General features: G+C 35.0%; 1 protein-coding gene and 2 pseudogenes across 2 annotated transcripts; 2 read left to right on the top strand and 1 right to left on the bottom strand.

Moving 5' to 3' along the window:
- Positions 1-6255: 6255 nt before the first annotated feature.
- Positions 6256-11942, top strand: LOC143607947 (uncharacterized; annotated as a pseudogene).
- Positions 11943-13529: 1587 nt separating this feature from the next.
- Positions 13530-16488, top strand: LOC143607945 (uncharacterized; annotated as a pseudogene). The gene is made up of 10 exons (XR_013149096.1): positions 13530-13643; positions 13938-14009; positions 14088-14162; positions 14696-14776; positions 14864-14923; positions 15082-15152; positions 15229-15320; positions 15937-15978; positions 16052-16132; positions 16237-16488. The product of XR_013149096.1 is annotated as an uncharacterized LOC143607945 (transcript).
- Positions 16489-17326: 838 nt separating this feature from the next.
- LOC143607946 (uncharacterized) lies at positions 17327-21080 on the bottom strand (the record flags this gene model as incomplete). The annotated part of the gene is made up of 8 exons (XM_077083199.1): positions 17327-17416; positions 19838-19898; positions 20181-20251; positions 20342-20418; positions 20523-20580; positions 20697-20750; positions 20834-20896; positions 20975-21080. Coding segments are annotated over 8 exons (580 nt in total), but the record flags the coding sequence as incomplete, so codon positions are not given.
- Between the last annotated feature and the right edge of the window lie 78 nt (positions 21081-21158).

Below are 21158 nucleotides of genomic sequence, written 5' to 3'. Positions count from 1 at the left end.
ACTATATAATAAGACAAAAGAGAGAAAATAATAAAGAATTAATTTATGGATATGAATAAGGAATAGAATGTGAAAGAATTTTGAAAAATAATAGATAAATTTATAAAATGGTATTTTTTAGCTAAATTATAGGAAAAACACACGGAAAACAATGTTAATGCTCTCAAAGCATCAAATTAAATTACAAAGTTACCAATATAAAATACCATATATAGAAACTGATGTTTATATAATAATAAAATAATAATAATCCAAACCCCAATTCCCCCGCCCACACTAGTCTCCTCACCGGAGAACCAACCGACACCATTTGTTATTCCATGTCCAGTTACTCCCCACAGTTTTCATACAAACCGCCTCAAATAATATTATTATTTCCCCCCGTAAACCAGCGTGTTTTCGGGGAAATGATGAGGTTAATGAAACTGCAGTAGTTGCAAAGCACAAATTCTATCGTAATTAAGTGCTTTAAATTTGATGACTTCATCATCATGATCATGATTATTTACAATGCTGCCAGGTTGCATTCGGATGTATTCCACTTGTCACGTTGATCACCGTCTGAATATGCTATTATTAGACAATTTGCGTCTGTCTTCCAAACGCTTAAATGTTGTATATATTATTATTAGCCTTCACATTTTAATTGCTACTTCCATTGCCAATTTAGGTATCTCCGCTAGTGCTAATTCACTTCCATAACCTCCTTCTCAAGGTTAATATATTGCTTTTGCTTCAACTAATTGATGGATCAAGAGCGATTATAACAACTGTATTCTGCGTCAAGTTATCAATTCATTAATCAAAAGAGGCTTTAAATAGCCAAACAAATTACAACCAACTCAAGACTCAAAACCCTAAAAAGACTGAACAACCTGGACTACGTGGACTACATGACCACGACTTCTTGACTTATTCAAAATACCAACTACCCACTAACTTAACAAACTGAAAATAAACAAACGTGCATTCTAGATAACTTGGACAATACGGTGACCCTTTTCAATAAAGACTGACCCGACCCATGATCCATGACACCAATTTGAATTATAAACTCTTACACCCCCTCTTAATTCAAATTGTTGTTACTCCCAACTTCAACCTCAGCTTACTGAACTGTTCCACCCCCAAAGCTTTGGTCATAATATTTGCCACTTGATCTTCTGTGTAACATGACTTAATTTCCACCTGTTTTTCTTCAACCAAATCTTTGATATAATGATAACGAACATCAATATGCTTACTTCGATTGTGTAGAGCTGAGTTCTTTGTGAGAAACACTGCTGAGATGTTATCACAATGTATCACTGTTGCTTCTGTTTGTTCCTGCCCAATATCCTTCATTAACTTCCTCAACCAAACTGCTTGACAAGCAGCAGCATTGACAGCAATATATTCTGCCTCGGTTGTGGATAAGGCCACAACCCGTTGCTTCTTCGAACTCCATGAGATTGCCCCCCGTTCCTGATGAGAACACACTTGCTGAATGCTTTTTTCGATCATCAAGTGATTCCGGCCCAGTCACTATCCGAGTACCCTTCAAGTTTCACATTACTTGTTTTGCCATACCCACAAACCATGACCAACAGTTCCTGCTACATACCTTAGAATTTTCTTGGCCGCACCATAATGAAACAAAGATGGATTTTTCATAAACCTTGAAACTGAACTTACTGAAAAAGCTAGATCAGGTCTAGTGTGTGTGAGGTAAATTAAACCTCCAATTAAGCTTCTGAACTTGTATGTATCAGCTTGAGGACCTTCATCATTGTTACTAAGCTTTGCCCCAAACTTCATAGGTACTGCAGTTGCTGTGCAGTTCCACATACCAAACCTTTTTAGAAGATCTGTTGCATACTTCTTTTGGGATATAAAGATGCCATTACTCTTTTGGATTACCTCTAATCCAAGAAAGTAATGAAGAGAGCCAAGGTCAGACATATCAAACTCACTCACCATCTTCTTTTTAAACTCATCTATCAAATCTGCACATGAACTCATGTAGATAATATCATCTACATATAAGCATACAATAATAATATCACCTTTGCTTGTTCTCTTGATATACACGGTAGGCTCACTTATGCTTCTTTTGTATTCATTTTGTTGTAGATAAGTGTCTATTCTTTCATACCAGGCTCTTGGAGCCTGTTTCACCCATATAGTGCTTTATGAAGTTTGTAGACTTTATCTTCTTGTTCTGCATTCTCGAACCCAGGAGGCTGTGTAACAAAGACTTCTTCTTTCAATGGCCCGTTAAGAAAGGCCGATTTCACATCGAACTGTTGTACTTCCCACCCCTTTTGTGCAGCAAGTGACAAAAACTGTTCTTATTGTTTCGAACCTTGCCACCGGTGAGAAGGTGTCTTCATAATCTATTCCGTATTTTTGTGCGTACCCCTTTGCAACAAGGCGTGCTTTGTACTTGTGAACTTTCCCTTCTGCTGTTGTCTTTACTCTATATACCCATTTGAGCCCAATTGCTTTCTTCCCTTGAGGAAGAGTTGTGAGTGTCCAAGTTTGATGCTTATGTAAAGAAGCCAACTCCTCCTCCATTGCTTTTCTCCATTCTTTAAACTTGGCTGCTTCAACTTGAGATTCTGGTTCAACTAATGATAGTGCGAATTGACAAGAACCATAGGCATCATCTTCAATGGCATGTGTATTATCATACACATCATTAAGTGAACGCATCCTCAGAATTCGATTTTCTGAGTCTGAGCTTGACTCAGCATTGTCACAGTTGGTTGGAGGAGTGCATGGAGAACCTTCACGAGAAGTTCTTTGGCTGGATGACCTTTCTTCTTCAGGAGCATTTGAATGACTAACTGGTGAATCATTTTGAGAAGTTCCATTTGATTCATTTTCTTCATTGACAACATCAGCAACATTTTCATCTTCGGCCAACAATTCACCCCCTTCATATCCAACCCCGTTTGAGATACCACAATCTTCACTTTTCCACTTTGCCCCCTCATCAAAAATGACATCCCTACTTGTTATAATTCTTTTTGTACCAAAATCATAAAGCTATATGCTTTTGAATTTGAGCAATAACCAACAAATATGCACTTCCTAGATTTGGAATCCAACTTTTTTCTAAGTTGAGCCGTACCAAACCATAGGCAATGCACCCGAACACTTTTAAATGACTCACCGAGGGTTTTTCACCATACCATGCTTCATACGGTGTCATGTCTTGAACAGCCTTTGTTGGAGACAAACTTAGAATATATGCAGCCGTTGCAATAGCTTCACCCCAGAAACATTTGCTTAAATCTTTCCCTTTTAGCAAGCATGTAGCCATATCGACTACCGTTCGATTTTTACGTTCAGCCACCCCATTTTGTTGGGGAGTATAAGGAGCTGTAAGTTCCCTATGGATACCATGCTCTTCACAAAAACTTGTGAATGCTCTAGAACAGAATTCTCCTCCACGATCTGTTCTTAAAGTTACAATTTTCTTTCCTGTTTCATTTTCCACACGTGCTTTGAAAATTTTAAATTTTCCAAAGCTATCAGACTTCTTAACCATAAAATACACCCATGACATTCTTGTATAATCATCAGTGAACATTATAAAATAATAGTTACCCCCTAGAGACATGGTTTGCATGGGTCCAACTAGATCAACATGAACTAGTTGTAGTGTTTTGGTTGCTCGCCATGCACCTAGAGGAAACGCCTTTCTTGTCTGTTTGCCAAAAATGCAGCCTTCACATACACCCACTGCATTCAGCCTTGGCAGCCCTTTTACCATTGCCTTGTAGACTAGCACCTTTAACCCTCTTTCATACAAATGCCCGTACCTTTGATGCCACAACACATCGTCATTGTTGTTCACAGTTGCTAGTGCCTTTTGCTTTTGCCCTTTCTTAACATGTAGAGGGAATACATTTTTTTCAGCCATTTCTATTCGGCTAACATGTTTGCCACTTCTAGAACGAGTAATAGTACATGCACCATTATCAAAAAGTAAGGCATACCCGGCTCTCATAAGTTGCCCTACACTTATAAGATTATAACCAAGTGCTGGTGCATATTGTACCTCATTTAGTGTCTTGTGCTTTCCCATGCTATCTTCTAGGCTCACAATACCTTTTCCTTCCACTTGTATACCCGTTCCGTTTCCCATCTTCACTGTAACTTTCTTGGCCTCATTTATGTCTTTGAACAACCCACGTTGTCCTGTCATATGATTAGAACACCCGCTGTCTATAAACCAGACATCATCCTTGTGTTCTTCATTATCTGCAATGGCCATGTACAACAGACCATCTTCCTCCTCTTCCTCTTGCTCGTTAACAGCAGCATTCGCTCTTGGCTCACTCCAACATTCTGATTTCACGTGCCCAAACTTGTTACAGTTGTAGCACTGAACACCCCCTCTTCCTCTTGCAGAGAATCTACCACGCCCTCTGCCTCTCCCTCTTGGGAAGCCTCTTCCCCGTCCTCTATAAACGGGTTGTTCATCTTCTCTAGCCTGGAATGCTTGTTCTTCAACAGCAACATCTGTACCTCGGTTAACTCGATATTCATGAGCCTGCAATGAGCCCATAAGCTGATCAAAAGTCAGCGTTGTGAGATCTTTTGATTCCTCAATTGCAGTCACCACATGATCCCACTTGGGTGGGAGACTTCTTAAAACCTTCTCCACAATTGTTTGATCTGACACATCTTCACCAAGAGATCTTTTCTGGTTTACATTCTTCATGACCTTTGACAAGAAATCACCCACCGTTTCATTTTCCTTCATCTGAATAGTTTCAAATTCACGTCGTAAAGTTTGCAACTTCACAGTCTTCACCTTTGAATCTCCTTGGTACTCCGTTTTCAGAAGAGCCCAGGCTTGTGCAGCCGTCGTTGCTCCTGCTATTCGTGAAAAAACTTCATCATGCACTGCTTGTTGAATTAAGCTAAGAGCCCTAGCATCTTTCTGCCTGTTGTTACGAAGGCGAGTCCTGTCAGCATCTTCTTCATTGTAGCCCGTAACCACAAAATCCCAGAGATCATGAGAGAGGAGAAGGGTTTTCATTCTGATGTTCCAGAATTCATAACCCTCACCTTTGAAGATTGGGAGTGGGGTTGTTGGGTTGGATGAATTAGGGTTTGCCATGAGAAAGAGATGATTGTTGAGATTTGGAGAGATTGATTATGTAGCGGATTCAGAACCTAATGCTCTGATACCATATGATGGATCAAGAGCGATGATAACAATTGTATTCTGCCGTCAAGTTATCAATTCATTAATCAAAAGAGGCTTTAAATAGCCAAACAAATTACAACCAACTCAAGACTCAAAACCCTAAAAAGACTGAACAACCTGGACTACGTGGACTACATGACCACGACTTCTAGACTTATTCAAAATACCAACTACCCACTAACTTAACAAACTGAAAATAAACAAACGTGCATTCTAGATAACTTGGACAATACGGCGACCCTTTTCAATAAAGACTGACCCGACCCATGATCCATGACACCAATTTGATTTATAAACTCTAACACTAATTTTCTTATTATTATAATATATACACTTGAAGATGATCGGACTGTTTATTTGTACTACTTATTGATAAATTTAACCTGTTTTTTGTGTTGATCAGCGAAATCCTTCGAGATTTGTGCTTTTACTAGTAACATTACTCGATCGGTACTAATTTTGTGTTTGTTTTCTTTGATATGAAAGGACTTTTGGTTGTTGATGACATGTGTATGAAAATTTTCATATTATTTTTCTATTTTAATGTTAAAAGTTTCTTTGGGATCAGATCGGGTGTGAAATTTTGAGATTTTAGTTCGTAGTTTTACTCGAATGATGCCTTTAAATAGTTGATTGTTAAGGCTTGCATATTTCTAGTGTTTGAAGGTTGTAACCATTTAGCAAATGTTTATATGGTTATTTTTAGGATGAATTTAGCTGTTTTCGGTATAGATCTTGAGCATAGAAAGTTAATGTATCGAGCATTTACACAGAGACCATTTTTTTTAATTGGTCACTGAAACTAATAATTTTTCTTCTAGTTAATCCAAGAGAATGAGTATTCTTTGCGCGCATCATGAATTATCAAAAAGATATTAATTTTTTTTATCATCAAACAGGTTGAATATCAGTTTGGAGCAAATTGTATTGTGGATAGAATCATGTCAGAGATAATAGGACTTAATGCTTCTAAAGGTGGTTATGATCTGGGCTTATTGTCATCCCCCGAACGAAGGCAGAACATCGATATAGGAAAACAAATATTCTGTAATCGTGCCGTGAATATGAAAAACATAGTCGCTGTTGGTTTTGATATGGATTACACCCTTGCAACGTACAAACTGGACACATTCGAATCCCTAACGTATGAGGGTGCTGTCAAAAAACTAGTTTGCGAACTTGGATATCCGAAAGAGGTTTGCTTATATTTGCTTTTGGTTTTCTAGGAGAAGTTTATTATGTATAAATGTGCATCTTTTTTTTCAATTTGTATCAGTTTTTACATACATGATATTATTTTAGCGTTTTGCATATGAATCTGTATTATTTCTACAACTCTTTTTTATCATTTCTGTTTCGGTTCAGCTGCTGGAATGGTCGTTTGACTCGACCTACATGGTCCGAGGACTTGTAATTGACAAAAAGAGAGGAAATATTCTGAAGGTTTGTGTTCGTCAAATATGGAACGTTAACTGTTTATGTAGCATATTTTGAGTTAATTACCTTAAACTCTTTCCCATTCTCTATTTTTTAATGATGTTTGTATCTTTGTCTCTACCAGATGGACAAGCACAAGTATGTAAAAATAGCTTATCATGGATTCAGTATGATGCCAAAGAACGAAAAGTCCGTTACATATGGAAACACTTTCATCAAAGATACGTTTGATGGCCCTGACTATGCGCACATCGACACCTTTTTCTCACTGGCTGAAGCATATCTGTTTGCTCAGCTGGTTGATTTTAAGGACAGTAATCCAGGGAAGATCTCAGTAGTAAAAGAGTAAGGGGCACATATAACTTGAATCTCTTAATCATTTTTGCAGATATAGAATATTCATTACATTTCAATTCCTGATTGATGCTCTAGTTGTAATCGGCTTCACTAATGTGAAACTGATGATTCGAGTGATTCGAGTGATTCTACTTTATTCTTTTTTTCTTTACTCTATATTATTTAATGCTTATGGAATACGGGCTGAGTTCATTTGTCCACTGGAAATTCATTAAACCTGTTGTGAGCCTCACTTCTACTTCCGAGTATTATTGGACACTTGTCAAATGGAGTTGATAACACCATATAAACCTAAGAATGAGTTGCAACTGTTTATTTTTGGAGCTAAATATCTAACAATTAACGTTACGTGCTCCGATCACAATAGTAAATTATATAACAAGTAATGATATAAAGGTAAGATTAACTTTTGTCATATCAAAGAAGAAAGTAAGCGGCCATAATACATGGTATGTAATATGTATGTGGTTAACAATTAACGTTAACTCGTCATATTATTCTTTATTGCCATTGTTTAGTATCAGACTGCCATGGTAAGATCTTGAGTTAGGTAGGAGTTCTTATCCACCTTTTGAGCTATCTAAGGAATTACTAGTCATACATCTTAGGTGGTTGTGTGAGATAATACCATGGGAAATTTGTGTGTTTTGGTAAAAAATAATATCTAGGATCAAGTTTATATAACACAGTTATATAAAATTGGCAAAAGTGTGAGGGAAACAAAGTCGGTTTTGTGGTTACATAACCAGTTTATATAACACAGTTAAAGCAATAGGTACAAGTGTTTTTACAGTTCTCAACACGTCTCTACTTAAAATTGGTTTTGTAATGCTTTAAAACCATAATCAGTTTTAGTAGAGAAGTGGGAGAATTACATAAACACTCGTACCTATTGTTGCAACTGTAATTATAAGGAGGTTATGTTACCCCATAGACGCATATGTTTCTCCCACTATATTGACCACCACTACGTACAAATGTTCTTGTGCGCTATAGCGCAAACAACATATTATATAGATGCCCTCATAAACAATCTCAAAGTAGGTATTGAACACCCTCATATGTAGGTAATATAACATAAAAATATAAACGGCTATGTGGGCTAGCCAAAACAATCTCAACATGAAACCATTTTGACCCGTTACCCTCGCCTCCTTTATTTGAAAAGGGAATATGACAGGGGTTTGTTTCTTTAAATATTGCTTTGCCTATGCTTGTTTGTTATTTGGAATTGTGTTGCAGTAAATATTAATGTGGCAATTAATTTCTCGCAGCTCCTCTCGTATCTATGCTGATATTCGGTCTGCCGTTGACATGTGCCACCGTGATGGAACTTTAAAGAATATGGTTGCAAGAGATCCAAAAAAGTATGTGCTTTCTGATTATAAATATATGATTTCTGGTATTATGTAACTATTTGTTGCGAAACCAAGTGTCCTTCTGAGCATGGGTACAATTATGGTACCATGCTTTTGCGTTACATGCGGTTTTAAGCTTAATTATGGCATATAGCATTGGTCATGGTTTTCCAAGTGAAACACTGAGGTGAAGTATATTACATGAATGATGAAGTCAAAATAATTGCTCCTAGTTTTTTATATTACATGCTAAGTGAATATTTATGAAAAGAATTTCGTGTGGTTAAAGAACATCCTTAAATTCACAATATCAATTTAAGTCCTATGCAGAAATGTCCTAGCATGCGAAAATACAAGAACCAGATTTAATAGTAAAGATCAACCATTAATACTTGATCAAGAAATGGCATCTTATAAACATTAGTAAATTGAAGCACCTATCAGACAGACCAGAGGCATAAATCGTACACGTATGCAGTACACATCTCAGTGTAGAATCACAAGAAATCTGCTAAGAACAATAGTGATACGACACAAGCTAATTGCTAAAACAGATATGCTTCTGTTTTATTACTATAGAAAGCACATCAATATTACTGATCTTACCATAGATATCAGAACTTTACATCCCGAAGTAGTTTATAATGCAATTTAGCTTACACCTGACCTTGGATCGATTTGTGGGTGTGGGTAAGGAAGGGGGGGGGGGGGGGTTGATGTAAACATGTTGACTAGATAAGGGAGCTTATAGTTAGATAGGTTAACTCATTTGCTACTTTACAAGCTGCGAAGGTATCCAGCTGTCAATACCGACAGCTTATAATGTACACGTTGAAACTAGTACAACTTATTCCTTATTGGCCGAGTTTCGTCACCATGATGAATCATGTATTTTAGATATGTTTACATACATTATATGTTTGTGTTTCAATATCTGCACACAGTCACATGTTTGATTACCAGGTACATCAATGAGGATGACTCTATAGTCCCGATGCTGAAAATGCTAAAAAGTTCTGGTCGTACTGTATTCTTAGTGACAAATAGGTACTCCTATATCCTAATTTTCTTCATTAACACTATGCCCCTTTATATATTATCTGTGAAAAATCATATATAATTTTTATCTATTTCAATTTATTTCAGTCTCTGGGATTATACGAATGTCGTTATGAATTTTTTGTTTGGGGCACGCATGATGGACAGCAGTTCCTCCTTGACCTTGAGCTTAGACCGGCTCCAGTATTTCGACATTGTTATCACTGGCAGTTTATTACCTTAGTTAGTATAAAGATTATGCATTTATTCTGTGTGTAACAATAAAATGTCTATGAATAACAAGGGTTTGTTAATGCAGTGCTAAACCAAGCTTCTTCCATGATGAAATCGTGCTAATCTTTTTGCAATTGAGGCGGAGTCAGGGAAGCTTATTAATACCGACAATGGTACTCCGCTTGCTCAGGTTCGTGAATACACACATCTTCCATTCATTACACGTCTTCATATGTTAAAACACTTAATTAATTAATTATGATTAGGTGGGAGGCCCTGCAGTAGAATTGCCGTATCAGATCCCGAATAACCATTGCAAGGTTTTTCAGGTACAATATAATGTTAGTTTGAATATTAGTGTCTTATAAAAAACAATATGACTCATCTTCGGCTGATTCAGGGCGGCAATGTCGGCCACCTGCATAAACTGCTTCATGTGGGGTCAAGCTCACAGGTATTATGCTTTGATTTTCGTGTTTCGTTGAGTTTGCATGTACTAATTGGTAGCTTTTGTAATACTTCACTATAGTACTTTCATTGATCAAGTCATGTATCAATTTTTGCATGTAGTTATTGTTTTTTTGTGATATTCATGTTATTTTGTTGATTGTTATTGCCGTCATTTATTGCACTTTAGTACTATTATAAAACTAACATAATGTTTAATTATTCTTCAGGTGTTATATGTGGGAGATCATATCTATGGGGACATATTAAGAAGCAAAAAAGTTCTCGGTATGGCTTTCTGTATTCAAGATGTCATTTGTAATATTATTGTGTTCTTTCAAAAGTGTCTTTTCATTCTTGAGCTTTGATTGTATACATGAAACAGGGTGGAGGACGTTGCTTATCGTTCCCGAAATAGAAAAGGAAGCCCAAATTCTCTCATCCTCGTCGGAAACTCAGAAGGTAATATTCTGGTTTGTGATATCAAAGATTGAGTAATAAAGTTTCAATATATGATTTAACATCTTTGTACTGAAACTTATATTTATGCAGAAACTTAAACTGATAAAGACTGAGCGCGATAAGATTGAGGATGGAATCCATCACTTGAAGTGGTCCATTGAGTATGTATTTATGTAGATGTGGCAAAACGGGCGGGCTTGACTAACAGGTCAAAAAGGAAATTTTATGTGGGTCGAAAACTTAGTTAAGCTTTTATATATTGACAATTAGCAGGTCATATACGATAACAAAAATTTAATCGTTTAAGTAATGATCTATTCCTTTTAGGCACTTATTTTTATTTAGTTATTAAACATGAAACACAACCAAATTGACCCGTTTAGTATTTTCTCTGTATAAAGAAACCTACTCACATTAAATGCCTTTCATCAATGTGTTTTTTTTAATTCTTCGACCGCTAACTATTGCCTTTTTACTCAAAATAAAATTTTGCTTTCAGGCATGAAGATATGGATGCTCGCGAACATAAAAAGCTCTCTGTAATGGTGGACCTGCTTGAGGTAATATACTTAATCATTTCGAAAATTAGAAATGTGCTCTTACTTTTTTTCTTTTACCTACAAGAAGTGAGGTCCAGTTAGTTATGAATGGGTAAATACAGATTCTGTGTTATCTCGAACGGGTGAATTGATTTAGAAAAGAATTTGCTTAAAAGGAAAAGGGTCAAAACTGATTAAGAAAAGAATTTGCAAGTTAAATAGTTAATGCGTGAATCGTGGTCCGCTCATTTTTTTATTATACATATAGGTTCAACGCTTACGTGTGCGTGCAGCCCATCAAGAGTCCCAAAGAACATTCCACCAGAAGGTAACAACTGGATTATATGTTTTTCATATATTTATATATTTATTTTGTATATTTTGGAGTGACATTCTTATGTTATGGACAGTTCCATCCGGTGTGGGGGCAGCTGATGAAAGCTGGGTATCAGAACTCCCGCTTTGCACACCAGGTTTCGCTTTATATCCTTACAAGTAGAGATTATAATTTCACTCGTTTACAGATAAAAAGGGATCAAATCAGGATGTACTTTAATGTTAATGGGTCAAACAGAAGTCGCCAAATGTGGCGGCTCAACTCCTCTTGACACTCTCAAAAGTACATGTTTGGACTTGATCCTGTTTTGACCCGTAACCTAAACCAGCTGACCTGTCGCCTTTTTTATCATTTTTAAACAAGACTGAACATGCGATTTTTTTTTATTTTTTTTTAATAATATAGGTGGAGAGGTTTGCATGTTTGTATACTAGTGAAGTTGGAAATTTGGGCTATACTCTCCTGAGAAGTACTATAGGCCTGGCGAGAACATCATGGCTCATGAGTCAAACGTTTTCGCCCTATAATGAAAAGAAATTGTGTTGTTTGTTGTGTGCAGTTCCAATACATACTGATAAACCCTTTGGTCTCAGTGAACTAGTTTCTATATGCTTTGTGTTTATGCTATGTACATATATTTTTATGACTATGGTTCATGAACCTTTAATGCAATATAGAACGATCGTGGTTGTAGTTACGAGTGTGAATGACATGAACCATGAATAAAACAGTGAAGATATACCTGGTAATTAAACATGTTATAGGTAAAATAAAACACAATAGCCGTAGTGGTGGTTGGGCGTTTCCGAGCTTATTTTGCCCCCTACGGATAGCATGTGTGGGTCTTGTACCAACACTTGACATTAAGGAAGATGGAGATCAACTCATGGAAAGTAAAGAAGGATTGAAAGTAGCAGTGGCACATTAGTACAATGCATAAAGGGCAACAAAGAAATGTTACAAAAATGATTGTCCAAAAATAGCATTTTTTTTAATTACATACAAACTGCAGCAACAAAATACAAAACCATATTTATGCAACTATATATTTGTATGGTTTTAGATCCTTAAAAGCAACAACAAAAATAACAGAATCCATATATGATATATTTATATATCTAACTATAAGTTAAATATTGACTCATCTCACTTGCTTTGATCACTTTAGATTGAATATTTTTTCATGCTTTAAGGTTGTCCTCGGACTTAAGTAGACCCGGTATGATCTCCAAAGATCGTCAACACATTTCATGGTCTCCAAAGATAGCACATCCGATAAATCTAAATACATACTTTCTCAGGACAAGTGTAAAACCGACAACCTCAATTGAGGGGTCTATGTAGTTTTGTACGATTGCTTGTTTTCCGCAACAATATTTGTGTGTGTGTGGGTGGGTGGGTGGGGGGGGGGGGTCTTACATGCCTGGATTTCATTCAACGACCTAAATAAACTATTGTTTAGTTAATAAAAATTAAGGAGCCTTCTTGTAGATTATAGATTTAAGAAAGTTTGAATCAAAAGTCAAAACCGAAGGGAATGGAATTAAGGAGCAATAGAAAGGAAGGGAAGCGAAATATATATAATGCAATTATGTTATCCAAACTTCGAATGAAATGAAAATAAAATAAAGATTAATGTTCCCGAGTTGAAAGAACGAGAAAAGGAAAGTTAAAATTTTACAGTTTTTCGGATTATACAAATTTACCCGATTATATACCCAACATCATTTTCATTTATTTTATATATATTAAGTACGTACAGTGTATAATATACCTGATTATCATTCCAGTTCCTACCAACCTTATTTACCGAAACCACAAACACGAGTGAGTGCATGACTGATTCCCTATTGGTAATTACCCGATAATAGTCAGTTGATCTTAGGTCGTGTAACCATGCGCAGTGAACAACATCCAAAACGCCACCAATTGTCATCCTATTAGATGGTTCTCCTCTTTGATCCCACCATTTTCTTCATCCAACGAGGTTTTTTAAAGGCCAAAACGCCTCTAAAATGTCGGCCACAGCTCTCCAATACGCACGGTTTTATAATCGGATATGGGTTTGGGTTACCTAACCGCCCCGAATCCGACCCGACCCATTGATCTAATATTTTGAAACGATCTTGGTAGTTTGCCGCGACTGTTGATTAGCCCTAAAAATATCTGGTTTTCCATCTCCAGAACTAACAATTCCAGCCATGGAGCCAGCTCAATCTCCGTTTAGGGTAATAATATAATTCATACTCTTACTTACTTACTTTCACCTTCTCTGTTTCAATGTTCATTTCATCAATTTGTTTAGGGTTTTCAATGAAATCGAATTATTATGGTCAAAATTTATTGTTTTGGAACTTGATTACACGCTAAAGTATCATCATACTAGTTTAATTTTATATAAAAAAAAGTAATCGGTAGTATTTTGGTCTTGACAGTTATTGCTTGAGATTTACCTTAATTAGGGCTTTAAACTAATGTTAGATGTTTCGAGTGTTGAACTGATTTGTGATTATTATGCACAGATAATATTGGGATCGTCTTCCGTAGCTCGTCAAAAGATATTAGCTGAAATGGGATATAAGTTCACAATCATGGTATTATCATTTTCTTATATGTGTATATACTTATGTGCTTATATAAGGCAATAGTTTTAACTTTTTTATGCTGTTTAGTCTGCAGATATAGACGAGAAAGCCATCCGAACCGAAAAACCAGAAGACTTGGTCATGGCTCTTGCAAAAGCAAAGGTTACATAATTATTAATGTTTACACATCAGTAGATAGGATCACACTTTCTTTGTATGTTGCCTATGCTGGTTATGTTGTCCTGTATGTTCTGAAACAGATAATCAACTGTAATATAACGGGCCGAACATAGTTTTTGGATGTTACTCTGTGTGTTTGGATAATTGTTTTGAGAAATTAATAGAAAAAATGTTCAAAAGTGATATATTTTTGTGAAAAGTAGGTTTAAATATTGATTAAATAAGTAATTCTAGTTTACTGGTTTTAGTTTACCCTCAGAAAGATTTTTGGGAAATGAAAAGTTAGGTTTAGATAATGAATAAAGAAGTAACTTTAGTTTACCGTTAGATGACGTACTGTTGCAGCTGGTATAAAACTGATTATATGACCCTAAATAAACATATCAAACTAAATCAGAATCTTTGTTTCAGTTACAGAATGCAAATATCAGTTCTGAAATGCATCAAATTCCAATACCCATCATTGTAAATTACCATGTATATATTTACATCATTTATGTTATGCATTGTCACAGGCTGAGGCCATAGTGTCCAAGCTTCAAATTGCTGATGATCAGAAGGATGAGAAATCAAGCATCTTAATAGCATCTGATACAGTATGTATTTCTATTTTTTTTCTCAGATTTGCTGTTGAATTAGTAATATTATGAGGCGTTATTGTTAACCATAATACCAATTACCAGAATAACTGTATTGGTGAAGACAAAGATGCTGAGCCAACACTACTAATTACTTGTGACCAAGTATTAATCACTTCTCCTTATGCTTCAAATGTTACTGCATTAACAAAAAATAAATAATACATAAAGTGTTAATTTGACTCTCCAATGATGTTTAGATGTATGCAACTATTCAAATTTATTGGTTTTGGTTATGTTGCTAAACTAATTATGATTTGTAGGTGGTGGTTTATGAAGGCGCGATCAGGGAAAAAACCCTCCGATGAAGACGAAGCACGCCAATTTATTAAAAGTTTGTTTACTTTATTATTTTATTTCAGTTTTATTATCTACTGGTTTTGGTGGTTTAACAAGCAGAGATGTAACAGGCTATTCTGGTAAACATGCATCTACTCTTAGCTCTGTTTTTGTCACAAACCTCAAGACTGGATTCACAAAAGGGGATTGGGACAAAGTGGAGGTACTATTTCAATAATTATCTATTTATGAATAAACCGATTTGAGATGTTCTATGCATTAAAATATATCTTGAGTTATTTTCGACCCGTTTTTGACCCATTTGATATACTTCCATTATTTTACTTGTTTGTCCCATTAGAGATAAAACTTAACATGGCGAATGTTCATAGTTAGTTAAAAAATGGACGGTTAAAATGGGTTCAGGTCAAATTGGGTAATTGACTAAACGATATTAATGGTAACGGAAGACTCGGGCCAAATTAACCCAAAACCGTTATATTTCAAAAATGACATTTTTTTAATAATTATTGTGTCAGATTTGATTGCAATATTGTTATTGTTTAAATAATAATCTAATTTTTGAAATAAAGCGACTTAGAAGTTATGCAGATTAAAAAAAGTTTTGGGTGGCTTTTGGCCCACTTTCGACCCATTTTATTTATTTATTTATTTTTACGTGTTTGACTTGTTATAGATTAAACTTATATTCGATCGTTTCTTTTATAATTAAACAGGTTGAAATTATCAACATATGTTCAGTTTTTGTTATGTCATGACTCATGTGAATGTGAACCCTAAATGAAAATGCTGACTCGTTAATATGTTGATGATTGCAGATTCATTTCCATGAGATACCAGATAATGTTATTGATAAGCTGGTAATTAAACAAAGTTGTAATTGCAATTTAAATTTGTATTGAAAATAATATAAATCATTCTATTTTTGTACAGATTGAGGAGGGGCTAGTGCTCAGGGTTGCTGGAGCACTTATAATTGAACACCCCTTAATCGTTCCATGCGTTATAGACGTGGTTTGTTTCTCTCTCTCTCTCTCTCTCTCCAATTAGAATTTTTAAAGTTTATACAATGTAATATAAATCTAAATAAACCATGTTTTTATTATGCTAAAATGCAGAAAGGAACAACTGATAGTGTGATGGGACTACCTAAAGCTCTCACTGAGAAGTTACTCAAGGAGGCTATGAATGAATGAATGAATGATCTTATTTGTTTGACGTCATTCGATCCAACATTTATCTGCAAATCCTTTTGATTTTACATATGATGTCGACTTAGCAGATATCGATAAAACATTTACATCAAAAGACTGTAGTTTGCTAGATGCATGTTCACAGAATCAAAAGATGTTTGATGGAAATGTGGTTTTAGAAACTTGTGCTCCTAGCTAGTTAAAAGGTCTAGTTTAAGCTGTCAAACAAATGGCCTGGAAAGAATAACCACTAGTAGGGATATAGACGGCGTTCGTTAATTATGAAATGCATTCTCTCTATTGAGTCAATTAGTATCGGGTCAAACCTGTGAGGTTCGTGTTAGATTCATGTTATGTTCATGTATTTGTGTCAGCAATTCACCCCAACTACAACCATGGTCTTTATCTATTGCATGAAGTTATGCTAGTAAAATGGTTCATGAACTACATAGTCATAAACATATATGTACATAGAAAACAACAAACAAACTAGTTCACTAAGACTATAGAGCTCAGCTCAGCATGTATTGAAAGTTTGAAACTGCAAACAACATACTTTTTCCTTTACAATACTTTTTCCTTTACAAAGAGAGCACTTGACTCATGATCCATGAAGTTGTCACTCGGCTTGTAGTATTTGTCAGGAGAGTATAGCCCCAGATTTCCAACGTCACTTGTGTAAAGACAGGCAAACCTCTCCACCTATATTATTAAAGAGTGGAACTCATGGTTCAGTCTCGTTTACACTGAAAAAAGGCGGTCAGGCAGTTTAAGTTGCGGGTCAAAACGGGTCATGTCAAAACATACGCTTTGTGTCAAAAGGAGTTGATTGATGTATTAAGATAATGTTAGGAAAAAAAAATATTGTTGAAATGTTTGTTTTATAGAAATGATTTTGGATGTTAAAATTTGATACACATTAAGCGACTTTTGTTTGACCCGCTGCACTTTAGCGAATGCTCATGGTTTGACCCATTATCAATAAAGTGCACCCTGAAGTGATACAGTTTTTTACTCAATGGGTTGAAATTGCTAGTGAAACCTGGTGCGCAAAGCGGGAGTTCTGATACCCAGTTTTCAGCAGCTGTCCCCACACTGGATGGAACTGTCGATAATATAAAAAACGTCACTTAACAAATATACACATTGCTTGCTAATGTGATCTAAATTATATACATGTTATTATTCATATTTCCTATACTTTTAGTTACTTTTGAGCCATGTTTTTATTGAATATTATTATTACGTGGTTCATTTGTGAGCTTATTGGTTTCAAGAGACAATGAGCCATATTAAATACTTCTATCAAACTTGTAACGGACAAGTATGTTTTCTAAAGCAAATGTATCAATTGTTATTATTTTTATGGACAAGGCAAGCTAATAGATATATGAAACAATAACAATTGAATTCTACGACATGTAAAAGAAAGTTTAATTGGATCGAATTTGAATGAAAGCACTATAATGTTTTATACTTATTTGAGTTTTTTGATGTAGGGGTTTAGTGGGCTGGCCCACTAGAAAATTTGTCTTCCAAGTAAACATCAAGTAGGTCAAGTGAGAGGATTAATATAAAGAAACATACGTGAGTTTTTGGAGAACAAAAAAAAGCCACATCACAAGAATATTATTTGTATTACATAACCTACAGTGCATTATTGTTATTGTTATTTGTTTGGTGTGGCGCATCATTAAGGATCCAGAAGAAAAGAATAATATAATAGATTATTATTATTGTTCTCTACATAGAGATCCAGAAGAGAAGTTTGTTAGTGGGAGCCGTATAACATTATTATACTAGTATATTTTTTTTTTGTTTGTGGTGGTCTGGGATTCACGAAAGACACGAAGCAGCACATTTAACATTAATATTCATGTCTACTTTTGGAATTAAAGGAGCAAGCAGGTCACTTTTGTTTTATTATTCAATGAGCCAAATTGTTTATTTTATTTTAGTTTCGTTTTTGAATATGATTATTTGCTAAACACTTTTAATTACTTAGGCTTGGATGATGTTTTGTTGATTGCTTTGGACTTGTTGGTTTTCGGGTTTTGTTTTCAGGATTTTGATTAATTAAAAGTTTTGATCATATTTTTAGGATGTGTCTCATGCGTATTTATTTTTAATATGTGTCTAATTAAATGTTTCACATGTTGCTTGATTGATTGTCTTTCGATTATAGGTTGCATGTTAGGGTTGTTTACTGTGTGTTTGCAACTTGCTTATGGTTTATTGAGCTCATTTACCATAGAAACTGATTTTTGGCATATTATTAGAAGTTTATATATTTACCTACTAAATATCCGACGGGTGATAAGTAGTCGGGTTTGTTTGCGTTGTTAGGGTTTTAGGTTAAATTATCTGACAGAAGGTTTACCTATTTTTGCCTTTATTTCACTGTTTACCCGTGTCCTTTAGACTGTTCATAAACCACCCCGTGTACTTAGATGCATTGAGATAGTGAAACTGACGGGTTAGCTATTTTTTAGGGAAATTAATCATAGTTGGTGAACTGACAGGTGAACTAATAAGCCGGTGTTTTTACATGATCTCTAAGATTTCTTTTTAGGCGACACCTTGAGAGTGATTAAGGATCCATTAAGTTTCCTAGAGCTTCATACTTTTAGATTTCCGGTTCCCGTAGCATTTTCCCGTAACCAATAAAAGCCCGAGTCGTCACAATTCGGATTCTTTGCCTAGGTAACTCTTTCTCATATTTGAATTTACGAAAGTTTTTATTCGGTAATTTAATTTTCTAGTTTAATTTACTTTAATTAAATAATTAGTTTAATTAATTATTAGTTTTTAAAATAAAATAAATAAAAATCCAAAATATATATTTTCTTAATTATTACTTTAAATTAGCTTTCAGAACTAGTCTCGGTAATTTAATAAGTGTCTATAGGGTTCGATATTACCGGTCTTCCCATAGCTATTCTACACCCGATAGGTTCACTTGCCTGTTGCTAGTGGTTTGGTTTAGGGTATTTTAGGTTTTTATTACTCGTTGTACTTGGTCATTATTTGTTAATTTTTTATATACCACTTCGTGCACATCACTTGCATTAGATTTCTTTTAAAAACAAATAAATACAGAAACTTAAAATCCTTATACACTGATTACCTTCTGGTGGTAAGTTCTTTGGGACTCTTGATGAGATGCACGTGCGCGGGTGCGCTGAACCTATATATATATAACAAAAACGAGTAGACCATGATTCATATAATCAGAAGGGTATAAAAAGGATGAATTCACTTGCAAAAATTCTAAATTAAAAGGGCATAAAAAGGATATTCAAAAAAGTTGAAAATTTTCCAGGATTTAGAAGGTTTTAAGTCATTTCAATAACTATTTAATTCATTGAATAACAATGTAGGATGTTTTATGCATTAAATGTACACTTAGGATACAGGTTTTTGTGGTGTGTCAACTTGTATTGTATTACCTCACTTGTTGTAGGTATAGAAATAAATTCTTGACACGAGCACGTTTCTAATTTTTAGAAATCATTTAGTATGTTACCTCAAGTACATCCAGCTTCCCGGTGAGCATTTTCCTTTCACCGGCATCCATCTCTTCATGTCTAAAAGCAAGAAACAAATAATACTATAGTAAAACACTCACAGTTAATTAATGGCAAAGAATTGCAAAAATAAAGGAATTAAAAACATTTAGTGTGGGTTTCTTTATAGGGAAAATACTAAATGAGTCAATTTGGTTGTGTTATATCTTTACCAGCTAAATTGAGAAACAGATTATTACTTAAAACAATATAATTGTTGTTACAATATTCGACACGCAAAAAACTGTCTTTTTGACCCGTTACCCAAACCCGCCTGTTTTGCAACATATTGGAAATACATACTCAAGGGTCCATTTCAAATGATAAATATCATCTTCAATCTTCTCTCTCTCGGCCCTCATCAATTTCAGCAACTGCACAAATACAAGTTTCGGTATAAAGATGTTAAATTATATATTTAAACTTTATTAATCAATCTTTGATATGACAAGCCAGAACAATACCTTTCTGGCTTCCCGAGAGGCTGAGAGAATTCCAGATTCTTTTTCAATTTCTGGGACAATTAACATTGTCCTCCAGCCTGTTTTCGTGTGGTAACATTATAATCAATGCTCAAGAATTAATAGACGCTCTATAAGAACACAATATTATTATAAATGGCATCATGAATACCGAAAATCGTACCAAGGACTTTTTTACTTTTTAGGACATCACCGTATATGTGATCACCAACATATAAGACCTAAGAATAATTGAACAGTATATTAATTTTATGAAAGTACTAAAGTGCAATAAGTGTAGGCAATAACAATCAACAAAATACGATATAATGAAAAACAAGAAATAAAACAAAACTACTTGTGAACTTGATCCGACATTCAGTAGTTTATGGAGATGCCCAACGTTACCACCCTGAATAAGCCGAGAAGAGTCATATTGTTTAAGTATAAGACACTAATACTTTATGTAGTATTGTGATGTAAATTATATTGTACCTGAAACACCTTGCAATGCTTAATTGGGATCTGATCTGGCAATTCTGTAGCAGGGCCTCCCACCTAATCATATTAATTCACTATTTTAACATATGAAGAAGTATACATGATATAAATAGTTGATGATGTGTATTCACAAACCTGAGCAAGTGGAGTACCGTTGTCTGTATTAATAAGCTTCCCTGACTCAACCTCAACCGCAAAAAGATTAGCACGGTTTTTGTCATTAAAAAAGCTTGGTTTAGCACTGCATTAACAGAACTTTTTATTTATATGCATATTCTGTTACTCGTAGAATATATACATGGCCTTTCAACTAAGTAAG

Source organism: Bidens hawaiensis, unplaced genomic scaffold (genome assembly GCF_021521415.1).
Source record: "Bidens hawaiensis isolate Kalapana, Puna unplaced genomic scaffold, B.hawaiensis_p1.1 tig00090764_1, whole genome shotgun sequence".
NCBI classification, from domain to species: domain Eukaryota; kingdom Viridiplantae; phylum Streptophyta; class Magnoliopsida; order Asterales; family Asteraceae; genus Bidens; species Bidens hawaiensis.
The sequence above is the reverse complement of the archived record's forward strand: the minus strand, read 5'-3'. Positions and strand labels throughout refer to the sequence as shown.